A 23,898-nucleotide genomic window follows, 5' to 3' on the forward strand; every position below is an offset into this window, starting at 1 on the left:
TCGGTCTTCATAATGTAATGAAAAATATATCATTGATGTACTTATTATATTATTCATTATTATATTTTATTTTTGGTCAAAAGATATTCTCTCATGCTCATAGAGTCAAAAAGAGTAAAAATAAATTATTTTTGAGTTAAAGAAAATGTACTTGAGTCATTTCCCTTTTGGACATTTGTAAGAAAAAGAAAATTGGGTTTTTGTTCGAGTCAAAGTCCACCAAAATGGTCAAGGTCGACCCTCCTTGGAACAAGTTGGCATGGACCTCCAAGAGACACCTATTCAACCTCTTGGACATCTATATATAAGAAGGAAGTTCGATCCTATGGAGCTCATCCATTTGACCAACAAGAATACATCTAAAACCAACAAAGAAGAGTTAAAGCAAGTCAAAAGAGAATGAAGGACAAAGTCAAAAGCAAGAAAAATATTCCAAGTTTGAGCGAATTTTTGACCTAGTGACAACTCGCACGTGTGGACTGTAATTTATGTGGAGAAGGTCAAATGTTCCGAGGTTGCCATAGGGCCGATACTCGGCCTCCCACTGTAGGTCTGAAATTTCAGAGTGTTGGCTAGATTTGGATAGTTTGACCATCGTCGACTTGGACAAGAGTTGACCAGATTTGGAGGTGACTTGGAGGAGGATTGGACTTGACATTTTGGTGGCTGTTTGGGTCTTGGTCTTGCATAGCTCATTTTGATCTGATTCTATGAGTGAAGGATTGTTGGGCTTTCCTCTTTGTGGGTTTTTTCCCTGGCTTGGAGCCTAATTTTGGTGTTTCTTATCTCTTTGTTTTTTTGAAAGATTGAACGTTTGTGTAATTGCTTGATGAAGAACACTTAAGAAGTAATAAGAAGACATTAAACATTCACATGTAATTATCAAGTAAGAGAAATTAAGTCTTATCTATCCTACACTTGGTTTCTCAACACTCCTTTGGAGATAAATGGGGGGAAACTACACCTAGTTTCCCAAACGAAACTTGTTGAAAAATATTGTTAAGGAGATGTTAGGGCCACAAAACATCCAACAACACTTAGGTGAAAATTTATCAAAAACCTATTTCTTCAACAAGTACAAGATGGAAGAAGATACTTAAAATAAATTAGCACAAAATATCATAGAATCACCATTCGTCATCCAAGAGAGAGAACTGTCCAATCAAAATATCCCTCCCAAGACAAATTTGCTCATTTAATGCTCCAAAACGACCAAGAGAGAAAACCTAGCTAATGCACATTGATCTCCAAGTTTGTGTGACAATTATCGAAGGATAATTCAATCTCCCATTATTTACATGAGAGAAACCAAATTGAACTTATCATTATAGTCTAAAATCCTTGAAAATGATATTAAATGTGATTACGATTCGGATAGGTCACAAAGTGACCTCGAAAGATAGCTAATTTAATGAATAAACATAAAAACAAGCCCTTTTAACCCACGCATGTTAACTAAAATGCTTCCAAAGGTGATGTCATCCTCCAAAATGTGTCTCTTTCATCAAATTATGCCATGGATCACTCAAGGGGTGTGTCTCATCCCAAAAGTCATATCTTGTCATCAAATGGCATCTAATCATCAATCAAGGCTCCTTCACCAAGACATCATCTTCAAAATAAGCCCACATCATCAATCCGAGCCACGTGAAAAGGACATCATGAAGATAGGGCATGATGTCACCATGCAGGCCAATTACCATCCCCTCCAGAGGGGTTTGAAGTCATCATCATCTTCAAATCACCTCAAAAACATGGAAACACCCATCAAGAAGGTACAATACCAACCAGGGGGCATCCTGTCATCTTTGGGGCACATTACCTCTCTAAGCAATGTCCTGGCTCAAGTGTGCAACATTTTAGGTTTTGGAGACATAGAATGTTGAAGTTTCTAAGTCTACCAGTTAGAAACGCTCCATGCACTTTACTGATTTATTCCTACCTACTTGTTCCGTTACTTGAGAAGTTATTTACAATGTAAATACTGAAAATAAACACTAGTGCATGCTCAACATATTACAGATCATCAACTAAGGGAAACAAAAACAAGCACACACAATGACACCGTTATTTTTGGACCAGTGTCCCCGGAAAAAATCCAATGCAGGAAAACTGGTGTAGCTATCTGAGGGTTTTCTTATTAAGCAATTTCAGAGTACAATCTGGGTGCCAAATCCGGCTTACCCAACAGAGAATTTCCTTGGTAGTAGCACCTCTTAGTCTGAGACAAATGTCCCCGCTGAAACCCCGGATAAACCCTCCGGCAGCTCCTCAGCTCCAATTTTGCCACAGAAACCCCAACGTCTGCCTCTCTGGACTGCGTCAGCCTCTCTTTGCCGAGTGCTGGCCCTGCATCGCCCAGAATGGGCCTGCATCAGCCTTAGGAGGCCCTGCGTCAGCCTTCTGGCTCTCTGCGTTAGCAACGCTGGCCTCTCTGAAGCACTGCGTAGCTCCTGGTTGCCTCTGCGTGAGCCCTGGCTGCTACTGCGTCACTCTTTATGGCTCCTGCACTGATCTCCCAGCACTATCTCTGCCTCTCTGTCTCTTTGTACTCAATGCCCCTCAGCTACAACTCCGATCACTAATTCTATCTCTCTTAGCAAACCCCGCTCTAGAGAATAGAATGACTGATCATCTGGTGTGCTCTCCAAGTGACCCTCAAGCCTCCTCTTATACTTTTCTCATTGACATATCAACAACCGAGATTAAGTCCCTATTCAACGGCTAAGATTAGATCTGGCTTGATCCATGTCTTTTGGACCATTCTAACACAGTTTTATATTAATCCACATTAATATTCTAATTTCCCTAAGTTTTGACTTAGGGACTCCATTAAAAATATTAATTATTTTAACATCTCCCTAACTGTTTAGAATATGCCCAAACCCTTTCTTGGTATTGAAGATCTCATGTGCCCCAACCTCTCCACTAAATTTCGTGGCTAGAGCACATCCGATGCTACCCCAAATCAACACTCCCTCTTAGCGAGGACTGTGCTCTAGCAATACTCCTTACTGAGTATTACTCTGATCATCCGGCATCGGTCCCTGTGCTGATGCTAGGCCTGCTGCCCACCATCCTCTGCACTGCTGTATCTTGTACTGCGGTCCATGGTTCTGCCACTACCCCTGCCATTGTTGCATCTATACGACAGCTCGCTCTAATCCGTGCTGCTGTTGGTCCTTTCTCCCAACACTGCATTTGCACTGCAACTCCTCTCATCATGTTGCATTGTGCTTCCCATTGCTGCACTGCAACTTAGTTACTGAGAAGTAAGTAACTGATCTCCCAACTCTGACCTCTCTGTTGGGCTAGAGACACCTGCTGATGCTGAAGCTCCCTTTGCTGTTGACAAGTGCTCCCTCTTTGACCTCTGCGCTGCTGCAACAACTCCCTGCATCTCACACCATTGCACACCTCTTTGTGCCAACCTGCACTGGTGCAACACCCCCGTGCCTCCCGCACTGCTGCAGCCTGCTAGCCTCGCGCTATCTCGAGACTCTTGCACTGATAGCTCTCTTTGCTGCTTCATCTGCGTCCGTCTCTACCCACATCAACCAGTCTTGCTACTCCTCTTTGGGGCTCCCGTAGCAAGGTCTAATCTAAGAGGCTGGGTACGTCGAGGATCCTGCCCCTCATCGCATGTAGTCCGCTTGACTAGAGCTCGATGTCTCGCCACTTCCACCAAAGTGGTGCGTGTGCACTCATGGCACAGTCATCGTCTGTCTCCACTTCCTTCTCTGCCCTTGTTGGCGCTGCCTTAGTCTCGGAAGACTCTCCCTTACTCTTCTTCCTTGGACACTGGGTCGCATAATGACCCAACTCCCCACAATGGAAGCACTTGATCTTGGAGAGATCCTTCTTCTGCTTTTCTTGCTTTCCCTCAGATGCTAGGGCAACATCTTCCTCCTCTTTGACTCTGATCCCCTTACTGCTGCTTCCCGCCTTTGACTGCCGTCTGATCTCTTCTTGGCGAAGAGCTGCCCACATCTCATCCCAAGGTGGAAGTGTCCCTCTGCCCAGTATACTCTAGACAAATACCTCCCAGTCTTCTGAGACTGCATTCAGGGCTGTCCTCACTATCAATTCCTGATCCGGCTTGGCTTCTATGGCATTGAATTGATCTTGGATCTCATTTAGTCCTCCAAGGAAGGTGTCAATTGGTTCTCCCTTCTTTATTTGATATGACCTCAACTTATTTTCTAGTAACATTCTTCTCTGCACATAAGTATGCTGGTACAATTTCTTTAGGGCCTCCCACATCTCAATTGCCATTTCCTTCTTGGCAATGTGTGGTACTACATGGTCCTTGACCCCATCAAGGATGATGCTCTTGGCCCTCGCCATTGCCTCCTCGTACTTGTCGTTCTCAGCTGGGTTGACTGGGATAGCTATCGTCTTCAAGGCGAAGTGCTTGACACGATTTCTATCAAGTACGGATAAGATTTTGGCCTTCCAGACTGCGAAGTTTGACGCTCCGTCCAGCCTGTCTTGGTCTCTTACTCCGTGTAGTGCCATGATGCTCTTCTACTTCCCTCCTGGAAGTTCTCGATGTGACTCCCTCTGAGTCTCGATTTCCCTCCTGGAAATCCTTCTGTCGATATCGAGATGCCCCCTACTCTGATCGTCTGTGCAATCGCACCACTGACCCAGATTTCTTGGCTAGAAATGCTCAGTAGCAACTCCCTCCTCTTGGCCTTGCCCATGTCAGGTACTGTTCTGACTACAGTACCTCACCAACTCCACTCTGCAACTTTCCCACAACCTCCTAAACCCTAGCAACCTGAAGGTGAGAGCTCATAGGCTTTGCGCAATCCCGACACCAACAACCCGACCTCCTCAGCCATCTGCGTTAGCCCTCCTAGCTTCTGCGTGGCTCTGCGTGAGTCTCCCTTTGCCTCCCTTAGCCTCTGCACTGCCTCTTCCTGGCTCACCCTTGATGACGCAGACACTGCGTCACCCTTCCCTTGTTGCTCCTCTGCTAGAAAAAACTTTTGTCACTCGGGACATCTGTTTTCTGCTGCTATTGCTTCGCTCCGCTGATGTCCTCAGTTTTCCTGTGATTTGCAACTACCCTCTGATACCATGTTGAAGTTTCTAAGTCTACCAGTTAGAAACCCTCCATGCACTTTACTGATTTATTCCTACCTACTTGTTCTGTTACTTAACAAGTTATTTACAATGTAAATACTGAAAATAAATACTAGTGCATGCTCAACATATTACAGATCATCAACCGAAGGAAATAGAAACAAGCACACACAATGACACCATTATTTTTGGACCAATGTCCCCCGAAAAAAACCCAATGCGGGAAAACCAGTGCAGCTATCTGAGGGTTTTCTTATTAAGCAATTTCAGAGTACAATCTGGGTGCCAAATCCGGCTTACCCAACAGAGAATTTCCTTGGCAGTAGTACCTCTCAATTTGAGACAAATGTCCCGGCTGAAACCTCGGATAAACCCTTCAGCAACTCCTCAGCTCCAATCTGCCACAAAAACCCCATCTTCTGCGTCTCTGGACTGTGTCAGCTTCTCTTTGCCTAGTGCTGGCCCTACGTCACCCTGAATGGGCTTGCATGAGCCTTAGGAGGCCCTGCGTCAACCTTCTGGACCTCTGTGTCAGCAACGTTGGCCTCTCTAAAGCCCTGCGTGAGCCCTGGCTGCTGTTTTGTCACTCTCTCTGGCTCCTGCGCTGATCTCCCAACACTATGTCTGCCTCTCTGTCTCTTTGTACTCAATGCCCCTCAGTTGCAGCTCCGATCAATGATCTATCTCTCTTAGCAAACCCCGCTCTAGAGAATAGAATGACTGATCATTTGGTGTGCTCTCCAAGTGACCCTCAAGCCTCCTCTTATACTTTGTCGTTGACATATCAACGACCGAGATTAAGTCCCTAATCAACGGCCAAGATTAGATCTGGCTTGATCCACAATTTTATATTAATCCACATTAATATTTTAATTTCCCTAAGTTTAGACTTAGGGACTCCATTAAAAATATTAATAATTTTAATATCTCCGTAACTGTTTAGAATCTGCCCAAACCCTTCCTGGGTATTGGAGATCTCATGTGCCCCAACCTCTCCACTAAATTTCGTGGCTAGAGCACATCCGATGCTACCCCAAATCAACATAGAAGGGTGTCATCAACTATGTTGAAGGTATCCCAAGGTCAATGGTCCTCAAAAAGTGGTCAATGTCCTGGGTCAAAGTGTCCATTGGAGTCATCAGGTGGGGTTGGATGTCCTCTCTGAAGTGTTAGAGAAGCATTAGACACTCCCTCAAGGGATGGCAACTGTATCTGGGAGCGTCAAACACAACTCACAAAATCAAGTGAGATCAACATCATAGTTGCACAAACCATAATAATGTTAGAGTGGGCCATGTCTAATGTAAAAGGCATCAAAGTACTCCATACACGCATCATCTTCAATGTCTTCCTTGCTTTTGATTTACAACCAAGTTACCATGATTAGATATGGGAGAGTTATCATAAGGCCCTATTAGGTGCTTCCAACCCTAAAGGGAGGAAAAGTTCTGGGGTTGACCCATCATTAAGTAGGTGTAAGTAATCAATAGCATGACATGTGGATTACTTCATGGAGGATGCCCCTATCTTGTATCAACTATGAAATTCCAACATCCTTGAACGTTATGATGTGACATGGAGCAAATCGCGAGACATGAATTACCCCTTTCCTCGACTTATTATTACTATCTCTCTTGTGTGCATTTTTCTTTATTGATTTTCTTTTTCTTCTATAGGTATAGCTTGAGTTACAAGCTTTCACTGATTGATCATTGACCCCTTAAAGATGAAGTGTTTCATTGCTTATCGAGGTTGGGATATCCAAAATTCCCTTTATTTTTAGATAGCTCATGCATTAGCTAGGAACTGGGTGAGGGCTAATGAGGGGGGTAGAGATTAAGCTATGCTTTTGTCAACGCACTTTCATTTATCCCTGCCAATCTTTTACATTTTAACATTATGGCTCATGCTTTTTCCTTGCTTTTGGCTGCATTAACCTCTTAGGGCAAAGTTTCCAAGCCCCTACTCAAGGATGAGGAAAATAGGGAACCAATATTGGTGATAGATAACAATCAACCCAAAGACAAGATGTGGATACAAGGGAGAGATGGAAGGTGTTAAATATGGATTATCATGGACACACAACATCAATAAGGGCCTCCTGTTTGTGCCCCCTCGTAGACAGTGAAAGAAAGGCCTCAAGGAAGGTCACACTGGACTAGGGGCAAATGATAACCACCAAGGTGAAGCATGGGAACAAGAATACAACCAAAAGCGGTCTATCATCCAATTCAACCTGTGATCCATACTAGAATGCCCTTAAACATTAAATGAAAGCACTTGAATACAAAAATAATTAATGGTTACAGGTTGATGACCCACCTTTATTAGATAAGCATGCTAGATGTAAAGAAAGCATTGACCGGAGTGTGGATGAGAGGCATTTGAGGCTAGCTATCTGTGGATCATGATAGGGATGCTAGCAAGCTAAACAATCGGAGAATTTTGTTTTTTGCTACGGGTTACCCACATGGGTGGATAACAGTTCCATCCTATAATTCTTCCCCAAAAAAACCTTCTGAATCAACAACAAAAAAGTCCCAATTACCCAAAACCTTACTCAGCTCAACTATCGAAAGATCCCCGTTCACCATAGATTCCTAGATCAAAATAATATTGGGCTGATTGAGCTCCACTAGCCTTTGTAGGGTTAACTTCTTGGCTTGGCTTCCCAAGTGAAGTGTGCGGACAAGGGTACAATCAAGAGCAGTCAATCATCCAGCTCAACCAGTGATCCACATAAAACTGCCTTCAACATTAAATGAAAGCACATGATTACTGAAATGGTTAGTATTCCTTTTGATAGATGACCCACCTTCCTTAAAGAAGCATGCTAGATGGGAGAGAGAACAGACTGGAGTATGGGTGGAGAGCTTTGAAGTAAAGCTATATGTGGTCATCATAGGGCTGCTGGCTGGCTGGCTGATCATAAAGGAGAAAACATTTCTCCTTGGAAAACTACCCATTTTGGTGGGTAACAATGCCCAATTAAGTAAACATGCTGACAATAAACTAATCAAAATATGATGTAAAGACTATGTCCTAATTAAATGGGACATCTCTGAATTAGACTTTAGTGCATAGATGAGTATATCATAAACATGTAAAAACTAGCTAATGCATTAAAATACATATCAATCTAGGGCTTAGCAAATCATCCATTAAAAGAAATATTTGAGCCCTATTTTGCTAAACCTTTTTTTTATGTTCTATGATTTGGGGTGTGGACTTTATCTTCTTGTTTGTGGGGTGACGTATACCATTCTGCTTTTTTGCATCTGTGCTTGCCATCTGTATGGCATTTATAAATTATTATTTTGATGATTGAAGCCAAAACTACTTTCAAATTAAACGAAGGTAACATGACTGGAGAAAGTGGAGGTATTTTTAGCTTTTGTAGAACATACTTAAAACAAACCCAATCTTGCAAGGACCCACAATATAGTTTATTCAGTAAGGAACATAGTGGAAGGTCAACATAAGCTTCAAGTCTCACATATTGCAAGTGATGCAATTCAGATTGATTATGAAATATGAACAATTCATGTCATTGCAAATTGCCTTCTTATGTGTTTTGCTGACATCAGCTTAGATGCATGATTTTCACTATAATAGATCATTCATGCATATTGACAACAGTTGACAACAAAATAAAAAGGTGGGACTGATGCAGGTTGGTGTGGAGAGCTCCGTAATGTCATATTTTCTGCTGATGGAAGAAGTGTGTCAGTGGTATACCGTGTCACAATTCGAGGATCCGATGGAGAGGTATATATTTTACTTTTTTTATTATTGTTCTTTGCAGTGCCTGCTTCATAAAACCTGTACTATGCAAATCTCTGGACATTTGTTTTAGTATTTACTGGTTGCTTTCTTCTGCTGGCTTTCCACTTTTTTGGTTGCTGACCACCTCAGTTGAACTGATTGTGATTGTCATGGCTATCAATTCCTTCATGCTCCTGACTATGAGTTTACACAGATACGATCATGGCACCATGATCAGTTTAATAGTATTATATCCATTTTCAATTCCCAAGGAGGTGACCTAGAAATATTTAAAACAAATGCAACCTCATCTGTCTGGTCAATTTGTTTTGTTGCTTCTCTCTATCTGTGCTTATAAAATGTCGGTATATCTTCTTCATAATTATTTTCTGCATGATAAATAAACTCATCATCATTATTACAAAGTTAAAAATTTATTGGGAAAGAATCTCTGCAATCCTTTTTATTCTAAACCAAATAGGAAAGGAGAACTATTTTGCACATGTGTGAAACATGACAATGCCCGAGGTTCTCATACCACCAAGGTCACGGATTTAGAAATAGCTTTTTTCCATGGTGTGAAGCAAAGGCGTCTTCTGCAGAGTGCTGTCTTACATCTTCAGGATCAGCATGAATGAGAGTTAAGATATAGAGCATGCATAACACAAGACAAGAATTGGTGGAAAAAGCTTTAGCCATGCTAGCAACATATTCATCTCATGATATCAATGTATAATAGATGGATGTAATCAACTTGCAAACTGAAAAGTGCCAACGCACGGACAACTCATCAGGTGATAAGGATGACGAATCACAAGAAAGAAGGCGATCTTGGACTTTGTGATTATCTAAGAACTCATAATCTAACATTTCCCCCCTGAATCTAATATTTTATTACTCCTTTAACTTCAATATGGAATGGTTAATAATCTTTTTTCTTTTAAAGGAACTTCTTTTCCCAACTTTATATGGCTTTTCTTTTTTAAACTACTCAAAATTTTGCAAATATATATATCTATCACTTTAATTTTTACCTAATATCTCATTACTCAATTCCTTTTTTATCTATGGATTCTTTATATATATTTATATTTTCCTCAAGTATAACGTTTGACTTTTTAGTATGATACTTAAGTATAACCTTCGTTCTTTAAAGTATAACCTTGTAAAGTATGATACTTTGTTTTGCTGTTTTTTGTAACTTATAAAACTATTTTTTTAATGACTATTAAAATATTCTTTTTAATATAATCCCCTGCTTCAAAACTAAACCATGGTTTAGGAGGGATGTGACCGTACAATGAGGGGTACAACGGATGGATATACGGCTGAGCAATTATTCTTGTGTGGCAATGTGATTTCTAATACAATAACGACTTGATTGTAATGGAGGCTGACTTGTCACGAAGATGACGGTGGACTGCGGCCGGCTCTGGAGAAATCTGTAGTAGTGGATAGATAACCAAAAAAAATCGGCCAAAGTAACTTATGCAATAGAGTTTCCAAGAGGGTGTTTGAGTCGACGAACTTGATTTCTACGTTTGTGGCACTTAGAGAGCGGCGTGGTGGTGGTTGGAACAAGTGAGTGTGGTCTGCAACTGATACTCGACTGTGATTTGTCGTGCCTGCGGGGTTGCGCGTAACAGTTAGGTGGCCACGACTCGTTTGATGATCATGGAAAACGTTCTGGTGGCGAGGCTTTTGGCAGCTGTCATGGACAACGTTTCGCTGATGCGGCTTTGTCTGATGGCTATGACGGTGTGGCGGTGAGCTGTCGGCTTTATTTATATGTATAAACCCCTTTTTCTATATAATAAAATTTTCATCGATATATATATATATATATTTTTTTTAATTTTTATATATATCTTTTTTTATGTATATTTTTTCTTTTTAATTTTTATATACTTTTTTTTACTCTTTTTTTTTACCCTTTTTTCATATGTATATTATTATTATTATTAATTTTTTTTGTTCTAATTTATAATCTATTTTCCTCTTTTTTTTTAATTGTTTTTGTTTTGGCCAAAGGCTTGAATGGATTACGAAACTAGCGAAATGGAGAAGCTCCAAACTCTTGTAGCAAAACACTTTAAACGACATCAAGGTTAAGAAATTTTACGGCTAAAGACCGGATTAGACTGTCTATGTGTAGTGTTTGAGCGACCAGAGGATCGAACAACTCTGATACTAATGTAATGAACAAAGTTTGTATACTCAAAGGAATGCTCTGATACCAATGTAACGAACAAAATTTGTATACTCAGAGGAATGCTTCGGTACCAATGTAATGCACAAAGTTAGTATACTCAAAGGAATGATTTGATACCAATGTAACGATCAAGGTTTGTTATAGCAGATTAACACTCCAAAAGACTTGGAATATGTTGATCTCCATTGAAGATACAAGGATATATATTAAAATGTATGAATAAGAATGCTGTTACAAATGAGTGAGGGCCTCTGCTTATATACCCTAGGCAGGTACCTCTTCATGGAAGGTCATGTCCCATTTAGACATGTCTCTTCAGTACTAATTACTAATAAACTAATCATTATTACAATTATCATCATTATATATATATATATATATATATTTTATTCATAACAAAATAATTATACTAGTAAGGCAACATGAACTAGCGTGTAAACTGGTATCATCTTCAATATTCAATTTGAGACTTTTGAACTGAGATTCAATGAGGATATGCCTGAAAAACTACCATTATGGATATTGAATGGTTCATCTGAAATGATCCTTGAAAGAGCACAAACTTTCTAGAGGTGAACAAGTGCCATATCTGAACATTCCCTTGCTAATTGGTGAAGAAATAAGATCACTATTCTGCTATCAGTAAACAGATATGATCATTGAAGCGTTTTTGGAACTTAGACATAATTAGGTGTCAAACAGCCGTTGACAATTATAGGTCAAATAGGAACTTCTGGACAGGTTCAGTGTGAATGTGTGAGAAGTAATTCGAGATATTTTTGAGAAGTAATTCTATTCTTGGAAAGTCATTCTATTATGTAATTCAATTTAGGAAAAAAGTGAAAAGTCTTATGTGTAGCTATTAAGTCCAAAAAAGGGTATGTTATGCGTGTATGACTTAGATTAGGAGTAAGCTCAAAAATAAATTAGGGTTTTGGTCTTTGATACTTAGTTAAGATAAAGGGTTTAGACATAGTTGAGAACTTGAGCAGATTGAGAGTGTGAGAGAGAGAGAGAGAGAGAGAGAGAGAGAGAGAGTAGGGATTCAAGTAAAGGTGAATCTGGACAACAGTAGGACCATACAATACAAATCTGTACAGCTATATGGACAGGTCCATACAATCTTATTGACAGAGGCCGTATAGTTTGTATTAGTGTTGCAAACATCCCAATTTTATCGCAAAAAAATCGTGAAATCGTGATTTTTTGGCCTAGCCGATGTTTGCTGATTTTTACCAATATTTTAGTTTTCTGGACCCTTGCTGATTTTATCCTGATGCCAATGTTTGCAACATTGGTTTGTATAATCATGCAACAGGTTGTGCAACTTAGTTTAGGGTGAGTTGTGATCATGCAATTGTTATTTTTAATACTTTGTTTAGGTTTCCTTGTAAGTTTTTTAAAACTAGTTTTTGAAGGAGTAATTACTTGTGTATGTGTGAATTGGTTTTATGCTTCCACTATTTAATTTCCATTTATTGCGTGATTGATGCTATGGTTTGAATTTAATTTTTGCATTAATTAAATTCAACAGTTTATTTGTTTAATTGAGATCATAAGGACATTAGTTATCTAGGCTTGGATTTTTTACATGGTATTAGAGTGATTTTCTGATTGAGATTCTTAGGGTATTGCAGTATTAAACCAATTGCAGGGAAGAAGGGTCGAGAGTCTAAAACGTTGAATTTATGTTAATTTTAGGTATGTTCTATGCTTAGAGAAATTTATTTCAATTTTCACAGTTAGCTCAATATCTTTTCCAGATTAGCAATCACATCAACATTAAAGTAAATTGCAGATAGAACATAAACATAGATTGCAGAAGACAAGCCAAGACAAGACGACACAAGATGTGGTGCTAGCCAGGGACAAACCCCAATGTGGGGAAACCCTTGATCAATTCTTTTTATATGTTCTTCAATAGTCTAGCAGAGAGAGAGAAAGATAGTACATATAGAATAGAAGTCAACACGTTGACTTATCTAAATAAGAGCATAAATCATCTCTAAGTAGATGATACATGAGGTAGCTGAACTCAGTTGAAGACATGCTGCTTCAACTGATTCTCCAAGGTGACTCCATCACCTATCATTGTGCTGCACCTTGTCATCACGCTCCACCTCACTGCGCTGCACCATGCTGCACCCATCATCACTATGCTGGACCTCATTACCATGCTACACACATCATACTGCTGCACCTTCCTATACTGCAACATCTTGTTGTACCTTATCATCTTGCTGCACTCATCAGTGTTGCCTCATACTGTACCTCACTGTACTGCATCATGTACCATTGTTGTCCTATGTGCCATTGCTGCACCATGTTGCCACACTGTTGTCCCATGTGCTTGCAGCATCATGCTTGCCACCATGTGCTTTCTGCACCTTGCCCAATGTGCTTGCAGCACCATGCTTGCCACCATGTGCTTGCTGCACCTTGCCCAATGTGCTTGCAGCACCATGCTTGCCACCATGTGCTTGCTGTACCTTGCTTACCGTACTGCTGTCCCAATTGGCTATTGCTGCACCATGTCATGCTGTTGTCCCATTTGTTAGCATGCCATTGCTGCTGTCCCAATTGTTAGCATACCATTGTTGTTGTCTCATCATTACTACTGTCCCAATTGTTGGCATTGCTGTGATTGCACTTCTGGTTAGGGTATGTGCCACTGCCCTTAACCCAACACACAACAAGACTAGCCCTCTAGTGCTGCGGTCAACCTTGAAGAGGCTCCTCCCATGCCATGTTATCCTCTCAACGCAACCATGAAATAACTCCAACAACTTGCTATGGCTTGCGACCTAGCTTATTGTAGCTTTCAGCGTCCTCAACGTGCCCAAATAACCACTCAAATTCTTGCGTTTAGCTTCCCTCTACTCGGCCTAGCAGCCTGCCTTCTCGGCCCTAGATCCTTGGCCCTCCATCCATCAATTCGGTCACTTGAAGTGGCTTGCGGCTAGGGCATCATGGACCTGCGGTTAGGGCATCATAGTAACCCTCCTTGACTGCAACTAGGGCTTGTAGAGACCAGCGTATAGGGTAGCATGTAGGCTTTTCCTTCTTGACTGCGTCTAGGGCTTGTAGAGACCAGCATATAGGGCAGCGTGTTGGCTTTCTTCTTGACTACGTCTAGGGCTTATAGAGACCAGCGTATAGGGTAGCGTGTAGGCTTCCTTCTTGACTGCGTCTAGGTCTCATACTAGGGCTCCTTACCTTCTGCGTTTAGGGCTTTCTCTCTTAGATTTCTCTTCCACTAAAACTCAGAACAAGTGGAGAGAAATCAAGAGTGAAGTGTGTGTAAAATGACTCTCAAGTCATCTCTTTTTATACTAAAATGTTGAGCACATTGGGGGTAATTTGGTTGCTCGCTGACCTTAACGAATTGTCTTATAACACAAATAAATTCATAACTCCATGAATACTTATCGGAATCGGATGATCTTTAGATCAATCCTACACCTCTCGATGAGAGGGATCCAAGAAAAATATCAGCTGCCATAAATAAGATGACCCACATGGAGTTTGGCCATAGTTTCCAATTTTAACAATTTGAGAGGAAGGACATTGCATGATGCATTAATTCTTGGGTTTGGAGGTTTGGTAGAGACTAAGCTAGATTTTCCTTTGGCAAGGAGGACTGCAAACCTATGGCGACACCCATGATCACTAATTTGGAGAAGGTTACAACTTCAAATATAGAGTCGGTAGATTCCATGATGTATATGCAGTTGATAGGTTCCTTGATATATTTGATCAACGCCAGGTTAGATATATGTTCTACAGTGAACACCTTGAGTCAGTTTATTATGGAGCCAAAGCAGGAACATTGGGTAGTAGCAAACATGTGCTTAGATATTTAAGGAGTGTTTGTCATGTCCCTTCTCAAACACATTTGATTAGGGTGTTGCTACACAATTTTGCACAATTTTGGCTAAGGAAAAGAACCTATCATTTTCAACTTAGGGACTTAGGAGGCAATTCGACTTAATTTGGTTGCTAGTGAAATGTGGGGGCCACCCACATGGGAATTCGAATTGGCCCATTCGAATAGCTTGGAGGGAAAGTCGAATAGGTGGATGGAGGGGCCCACATGAGGCAAGGGAGGCCCAAGGAGTTATAAGGAGGGAACAACTCTCATTTTGGGATTCATTCATACATTTTGCAAACAAAATCACTTCACTGTTCACTCTGTTGTTTAGCTGAGTCAACCGACTGTCTAGCCATGAATCTCTCAAGCGGGAAATTCAACCTCTACTTTAGGGGACCATCCATGCCCGCCCTAGAGAGGTAGTTCGACAAGGATTTCAAGAGTTTTGGGGTAGTGACATAGCACCACCAACCAATGCAGAACAGGGAGTGCGTATTTCTAGGTAGCCAGAGAATACGTAGAGGGAGATAGAGGCCAACAAAGATTAGATTGTTTGCTGGAGAGTTAGAGAGCTGAGATAGCAACAATAGACCAACATTCTTGTTGAGTTTTACAGCCAGCAGAGCCAACATTCCAGCAGTTTGAATTGTTGGGCTAGGGGACAACGCAGAGGCCACTCAACAGTTTTTCGTGGAGCTTAGGAGCAGGTGTCTTAGGCCAAGAGCTCACCCGAGAAGTCAGGGATTGGATAGCAAGGGTCAACCCAGCACTTTGGGGGCATTTCCAGGAGGATTTACAAGCAGTTTCTAGTAGGCCGAGTTTTGCAGTTGCAGCTGAGGTTGGGCTCCAAAGGGGTCGAATTTCAGAAGTCTAAACCAACCAAAATCCTTTCTGGGTTTTTCTGGGTTTTTGACAAGGATCCCAAATATAAAGTTTCATAATTTTCTAAGTAATGGAGGTGGGGTTTTAAGCTGTATCTTTGCAGCAGATAGTGTAGAATTACTGGGGATTGAATAGTGCCTTTGGGGGTCGATTTTAGGAAGTCCAAATCGGGCCAAACCATTTTTAAGTTTTTGTGGGTTTTGGTTAAGGAGTTTGTGGCTAATGTTTCATCATTTTCTGAGCACCGGAGGAGGAGTTTCTTGTAGTCCCTTTCTAGGCAGCAGTGAAGTTTTCTGGGCAGCGCAGAGCATTAGAGGAGCAGTCATTTCCAGCATTTGAGATCATTGTATTATCACTTGGGTTTTGTCACGCTCGCCATTGAGGCAAGCCCAGGTGCATTCCTCCATACTATTGTACTCGCTTCGTTGACTAATAAAATGGCTCAGCTGGTTCTTAATTCCAAAGTTTTCATGAGCGTTTTGCTGATTGTTTAAAATTTTTGTGTCGTAAATCGTTTTTGCTTTGCATATCACTATTTATTTAAGTTTGGAACATTACATTGTTGAAACTAGTGGTAGCTTCAGAAGGTCTTCTGCATAAGTTTGGTGTCTTGGCATGTAGGAGATGTTTTATTGCCTCTTTAGGTATTTATGTCTTCTTTCCTAAGTCTAACTTAGGAAAAATACAATAATTAAAGTCAATTAATTTTTGTGGACTATTAAGTCATTTTCTAAGGATGAATAGTAAAATTATTTAAGTGACCCATAAATAATTTCAACCATTGATATCCTAGATCTTTTAGAAGGAAGATTAGGGTTAAGGATTTGGGCTTAATGAATATTATAAATGAAATCCTAAGGGATAGGTGAAGACACATGCAAAGAAGAGAGGCAACTACAACATTTTTGGGAAATCGATTTTCTCAAGAAGGAGAGAGCGAATTCTCTGGAGCGAGAGGCTCAATTTCACTGAGGAGAAGGAAGGAGAATACATGGATAATTTTAGGAGTGTTCTAGGAGGCCAATTTGTTGAAGATTGGAGAGGCCGAATTGCTGAAGCGAGAAGGAGGCGTAGTTGCTGGGGAGGTCGATTTGCAAGGGCTGATTTGTGAGTGCATAGAGGCTGGGTGAGGGCAAGGCATAGGGAATGATTTTCTGGTGAGAGGTGGGCCGATTTTCTCCAGGTTGAATTTCTTTAGTGGCTAGTTTCCAGTTGGCCAAATTTCCTTGGGCTGGATTATTCCAGTGTGGCAGAGTTGCAAGGTCCAACCACTGTATTTTTCTTTGTAAATTTTGTGGGTTGAAACCTTGATTTTCTAGATTAATAGATGAAGGAGAATTGTTGTGGGTATTTATCTATTGTAATGTGTGATTGATCTCTCTGTTTCATTTCTGTTGCATATTTAATTTTCTAGAGTTAAAATACCAGTGATTTTATTTTTCAACAATTTAGAATTTTTTTGGTAAAATAAATAAGTTGTTGGTAATAAAATTTGTTGTGAGAAAATATATTTGGGTTGGTATTAGGAGATTTAACAAGGAGCATATTGGAGTATGGTTTGAGTTATCTTGGAGATGGTGAAGTGAAGTTACAAGGGTATGCAAACTCAAATTGATTAGGTTAGTGTAGCAGACTGAAAGAACACCTCAGGGTTTCTGGTTCAACATGACGCAGACTTCCATGGCAGTTAGCTTAGTAGAGGTGAAATACATCGCAACTACTATTGTTAGTTGTGAGGCCATTTGGCTTCATAAGTTGGTTACAAGTTGGTTTGATTAGTTGGTTCCCATAGTCATTTACTGTGATAATTAAAGTTGTATCGAACTCTTTGTGAATCTAGTGTTTCATGACAAGTCCAAGCATTATAGAGATCATATATCACTTCATATGAGATAGGGTTCAAAAGGGAGTAAAGAAGCTCTACTTTATTCCCACAGATTCTGAGGTAGTTGATATCTTAACCAAGATTTACGAAAAAGGGAAGTTCAAGGCATTCAAAGACATACTTGGATTGGTGTAATATTCCTTCCTCAATAAGAGGAAGTGTCTATGCATGACTTAGACTAGGAGAAAACAAAAAATCAAATTAGGGTTTTGGTCTCAGCGAAAAGTATAAAGATATTTCAAGATAGAGGGTTTAGAAACAATGGCTAATTTTAGCAAGTTAAGAGAGAGATAGAGAGGAATGATTCAGATAGAGGTGTGTTTGGACAACATGAAGGTGTTGAAGGATCTAGGGCAAAGTAGTGTATTGTGATTCTTCGTTACTTAATAACAATTTGTGGAGTCTTTTTACTTTTCTTGTTAGATTCTTCTTCTTCTTCTTCTTATTAGTGCATATGTGTGTACTCCATCAAACTGCTACCAAAACATAAAAAACAAGAACACAAGATGTTGGCTCTCTGCCAGGGCCAAAACCTCTCTTCTCTTGAGAGGAAAACCCTTCCATGAATTTCTCTTATTGAAGCTTTTATTGATCAATGCTAAACCCTAGACCCCTGATAATGAGATTCTCCAAGCACAACTCAAGTCCTCTCTCCTTTCTGCACCATATACCCTGGCACTTCTTCCGGCACTTTGTTTCCCGACACTTCGTCCTCCTACTTCCGACACTTCGTTCTTCTTTCAACTTGTTAGTAACCTTGTTGCACTTGCTCTAGAGGAAGCCTTTGATGATAACCTTCCCATATGATGATTCCTTCACCTTCTTAACCAAATGAGCTTCTTCTCCAAAGTGTAGGTGTAGACTGGATGTGACTGTCCAACAACCCTAAATTCTTGCATGTGTGACTGTTTACTTGCTGTTGTAGCCTCTTTCCTTCTTCGCTTGAGTGCCCTTCCTCTTCGCTTGATTGGGAGGCCTTATAAGCCTTGTTTACTAGCCCAAAAACAGAGAGATATGTCATTGTAGTTTTCTGCTGTAGTGACCGCAGGCATACCCTTCCTTTCTCGCACGTGTAGCTGTGATAACCCTAGAAAATAGTCCCTTTTACCTTGGTTTCTTTCTCCCTTCCTTCGCTGCCCTAGAAGACTTATTTTCGTCCTTTTATTGACCTCTTTTCCGCGCTAATTTCAGAGTGAAGTAGTGCATTCTATTTGGAGTGGACAACCTCTATAAATAGAGGACTGTCCCTCCATTTAGGCCGACTAGTCCTCTTAATTGTAGGTCGACTTTGAGGGCAGTTTGGTGGTTGATTTGTTGAGTAGACTTCAGATAGTTTCCATGGTGGTGTAGCATGCTTGAAGGAGCTTCTTGATGGTGCCATAACATAGGAGTGGACTTGACTTTGCTTGGAGGTTTTCCTTTTAACTTTAATATATATTTATACATGGTGTAACATGCCCTTAAGGCCTTCAACATTTCCTTTTGACTTTTTAACTTACTTATAGCACTTTGACATGTGCTAGACCTACTTCAATGAGAAAGAAACTCATTGACATATATTATAAAATAATATTTCTTTTCTTGAATAAGTACAAATATCAAAAGTACATTTATGAAGATCGGACCTAGTTACACTTTCCTTCAACACTTCCTCTTAACTAGGGAGGAATTCGTGCAACATTACAAGGTGTTTGGCTATTATCAATCTTGAAGAATTCACATAAGAGAAACCGGATTAGAAATCCATCTGTTATAGCATCATATCCATCAACATTGTCATAGTGCAAGGCCTTGACTAACAACTCCATCTCTTTACGAGACCATGAGTTACAATGCTGGCAAGACCAATGATTTATAGACACCTTCATCATTGTCTCTCAAGGTACATACCCACCCGGGTGTTCTCTGAGTATGACCTTCTAGGACTATTCTTATCTTGGGTTCCCAACCCTCAAAGAATATCATTCCTCTTGCTTACTCTTGTCTTGGATGCCCTAGACATCCTCAAAGAGTATCGGATGCCAGATGATTACCCAATCCTCCCATTCTTTCTTCCCAAGTGAAGACAAGAATGTTGTGTCTATCTTGTGTCTACATTTCCATTCATGGTCTTCATTTAGACTTACTACTGTTAGTCCCGGTCCAGTGCATGACCCATGAAATGGAAAACACAATTGTCACTCCTTTATAATCAGGGGTGATCCAAAACTCCCTCTTGATCAAGGACCTGTCAGAGCTCCCTCTTAACTGGGGACTCTTTCCTTCATCAACAACTTCTTCTTCGTGGGTCCTTCAGCTGCTTGATCTCCTTCCTTTCTTGATGTCATGAAGTCTTTGTTCGAACTTCTTCTAGGTAGGGCACCATCCATCGATCACTTTCCTCCCTGGTTTGTCATGTCATTGCTTCCTTCGAGGAAAGTGGCTTTCATGTCATACATTAGGTTTTCTTGTCATCTTGGCTACTCCTTTGTCATTTTGTCCATGCTTCAAAATATTCTTCTGATGGATGCTTTGTTGTACTTGCTTGTTTACACGCTTCGATCTAGTAACCCATCATGACTTCATCCTGATATTGCTTCAACATTGCTTTTTGTTGGATGGTTTCTCCATCGCGACATCTTCGTAGAGTAGAATCAATTATCTGCATCTTTTATATCTCCAAGGTCTTCATAGGTGTCAAGGGTCCTTTCTTCCTTTATCAGAGTTGTCTTGTCTTCTTTTGGGAGATATCTTCAAAATATCTTGTCAGATAGTGATTCTCGGTGATCATGGTGTTCTTCTCATGCTTGATCTCTTTCTTCATTTGCTTATGCTCAGATGGATAGGTCAACCATCTAATGCTTCTTGCAAGAGCATTCCTTCATTGCTTGCCTTCTGGACTTGTCAGCATTTCTTCTTGCTTCTTAGTCAGCAATCTTATTCTCCTTATGTGAGCATATTCTTTTGTTGACCTTCATTGCATTGTGGTACATGCCTTCGAGAATGTTATTGGTGAAAGAGATTCTTTTGTGCTTGATCATGTTATAGACTATCCCATGACTTAATAATATACAAATGATAACATGACTAAACTTTGATGCATACATACCTCATCTTTATACTCCTTTGATCATCCTTTGGTGTGGCCCTTCTTGCTTCATCTTAGCTTGCATGCATATCATCCTTTTCTTGAATCTCATGAATGGGATTCCCAATGAGACATCTGCTTTGGTCCATGAATCTTTTTTTGAAGATTCCATTATAGGATCTTAAAGACCCTTACCTTGCAAATGTTTCTTTTCTTTTGATGATGGAGGTCTTCTAAGATTCTTAATCATGACCAATCTTTCTTTCATTGTGGATGAGGTCCTATACTAGGTATGCTCCTTCTACATGAATACCTTGAGCTATATCTACCATGTTCCTATATTCTAGAAGATATTTCTACCCATGCATTTTTATTCTTATTATAAATGCTACATCTTTATGAGTATCTAGAACTCTATGTAGTACATGCTTCTAGATTCTAGAAGATGTTTCTAGCCATGCAATTTTATTCTATTCCTACATGCTCCTATACTTAAAACTTTGAAAGAAGTCTAGAAGTAAAGAGTTTGACCTAGTCACAGTAGAGATCCAGAGGATCTTCCTTCTTTTGCTTCTTTCCTTCTTCTTTCATCTCTTGAGTTATGTGAGGTTCTTCCCTCTTCCTTTTGTTGTTGTTGTCCTTCTTAAGCTGAGGTCAATTCTTTTTGTAGTGTCCATATTCTTGACATCCAAAACATTGGATTGTGGACATGTCTTTGTTGTTTGTTCTTCGTGGACTAAACATGCCAAGTTTACTCTTTCTTTTGGCCATGGTAGCAAATGTTTTCTCCTTTGATCCCACATCTTCTTTTGCCTTAAGTCTGGTTTCATATGTCCTGCATAGCATAGAGACCACATTTCACTGAGAGTGGTTGCTTCCTTCTTGGCATATATGCTTGATGTGAAGTTCCCCTCTCCTCAGGTAGCGCATTGAGTACTACTGTTGTCATCTCTCTGTCAGACATGACTTCCCCAAGCTCTTGAAGTTGATCTCTCATTTCAGAGATTTTCATGAAGTAGGGAGCTATTCTTTCTTTTGTTATCTTCATCTTGTACAATTCATTCCTCGGAGATATTACTTCTTCGGTTGTGGATACTGAGAATAGCTCTACTAGCTTATCATAAATTTCTTTTGATGTCTCAAACTTGGAGACATAAGGAATGAGAGAGTCTTTGATTGATTCTATCAGAATCCTTTGAGCTCTTGTCTCATCCTTATTGTACTTGGCTAAGGCTTGAGTTTGTTCCTTAGCAGGGACAGTGATATTCCCTTTGACATGTTCAAGGAGTTCATTCTCCTTGAGAAGTAGATCAGTCCTCTTCTTCCATGTAAGAAAGTTATTGGTACCTACCAATTTATTGCTTTCCTTGCAAAAAGACATTGATGTATATTCAAAAGGGGACATGTACTTGATAGATTTTGAGATGTAATGGATTTGCTTCCTCCTTGAAGACTTGATGGCTTACCTTCCTAGGATCTTGATGTACTGCAAGTTGCCTTCTCCAAGTGGACTTGCTTGATGATGAGATTTGCTTGAAGATTTGTAGCTTGATGTAGGTCCTGCTTCAATTTGCTCTTCTTTGTAGGTGCCTCTATATAAGGCTCTTCTTCTAGATTTGTAGACCTTCTTGATGAATGATGGATTGTATACCCTTCTTGACCTCGAAGTGATTGAGACTTCTAGGCTTGATGCTTCAGCTTTGTAGATGCTTTTGCTTGATGAGTGTTTTTGAGTTTCCCTTTCCTTGTTGTGTCACCTTAGCTCTGATACCATGTTGAAGAATTTAGGGCAAAGTAGTGTAGTGTGATTCTTCGTTACTTGATAACAATTTGTGGAGTCTTTTTACTTTTCTTGTTAGCTTATTCTTTTTCTTCTTATTATTAGTGCATATGTGTGTACTTCATCAAACTGCTACCAAAATATAAAAAACAAGAACAAAAGATGTTGGCTGTCTGCCCAGGCCAAAACCTCTCTTCTCCTGAGAGGAAAACCCTTTATTGAATTTCTCTTATTGAAGCTTCTATTGGTTAATGCCAAACTGTAGACCCCCGACAAAGAGATTCCCCAAGCACAAGTCAAGTCCTCTCTCCTTTTTGCACCATATACCCCGACACTTCTTCCCACACTTTGTTTCTTGACACTTCGTCCTCCTACTTCCGACACTTCGTTCTTCTTTCAACTTGTTAGTAACCTTGTTGCACTTGCTCTAGAGGACAAGCCTTTGATGAGAACCTTTCCATATGATGATTCCTTCACCTTCTTAACCAAATGAGCTTCTTCTCCAAAGTGTAGGTGCAGACTGGATGTGACTGTCCAGCAGCCCTAAATTCTCGCATGTGTGACTGTTTACTTGCTGTTGTAGCCTCTTTCCTTCTTCGCTTGAGTGCCCTTCCTCTTCGCTTGATTGGGAGGCCTTATAGGCCTTGTTTACTAGCCCAAAAATATAGAGATATGTCACTGTATTTTTCTGCTGTAGTGACCGCAGGTATACCCTTCCTTTCTCGCATGTGTAGCTGTGATAACCCTAGAAAACAATGCCTTTCACATTGGCTTCTTTCTCCCTTCCTTCGCTGCCCTAGAAGACTTATTTTCGTCCTTTTATTGACCTCTTTTCTGCGCTAATTTCAAAGTGAATTAGTGCGTTCTATTTGGAGTGGACAACCTGTATAAATAGAGGACTGTCCCTCCATTTAGGCTGACTAGTCCTCTTAATTGTAGGTCGACTTTGAGGGCAGTTTGGTGGCTGATTTGTTGAGCAGACTTCAGATAGTTTCCATGGTGGTGTAGCATGCTTGAAGGAGCTTCTTGATGGTGCCATAACATAGGAGTGGACTTGAATTTGCTTGGAGGTTTTCCCTTTAACTTTAATATATATTTATACATGGTGTAACATGCCCTTAAGGCCTTCAACATTTCCTTTTGACTATTTGACTCACCTATAGCACTTTGACATGTGCTAGACCTACTTCAATGAGCAAGAAACTCATTGACATATATTATAAAATAATATTTCTTTTCTTGAATAAGTACAAATATCAAAAGTACATTTATGAAGACCGAACCTAGTTACACTTTCCTTCAACAGGAGGGTTGTTCAATATAGATGCATATAGTCATATGGACA

General features: G+C 40.3%; 1 protein-coding gene across 1 annotated transcript in view; it reads left to right on the forward strand.

Annotated features, from left to right (window-relative positions):
• LOC149201223 (DNA repair RAD52-like protein 2, chloroplastic) overlaps nt 1–23,898 on the forward strand; it is a 91,003-nt gene that overhangs the window by 47,407 nt on the left and 19,698 nt on the right. Inside the window, exon 3 of the mRNA XM_089402891.1 lies at nt 8,765–8,859. Within this exon, the coding sequence (XP_089259017.1) occupies nt 8,765–8,859 (95 nt within the window). The remainder of the gene's footprint in view (nt 1–8,764; nt 8,860–23,898) is intronic.

Source organism: Pinus tabuliformis, chromosome 2_1 (assembly GCF_031772625.1).
Source record: "Pinus tabuliformis cultivar Carrire ecotype Pingquan chromosome 2_1, CPIR1, whole genome shotgun sequence".
Classification (NCBI taxonomy): domain Eukaryota; kingdom Viridiplantae; phylum Streptophyta; class Pinopsida; order Pinales; family Pinaceae; genus Pinus; species Pinus tabuliformis.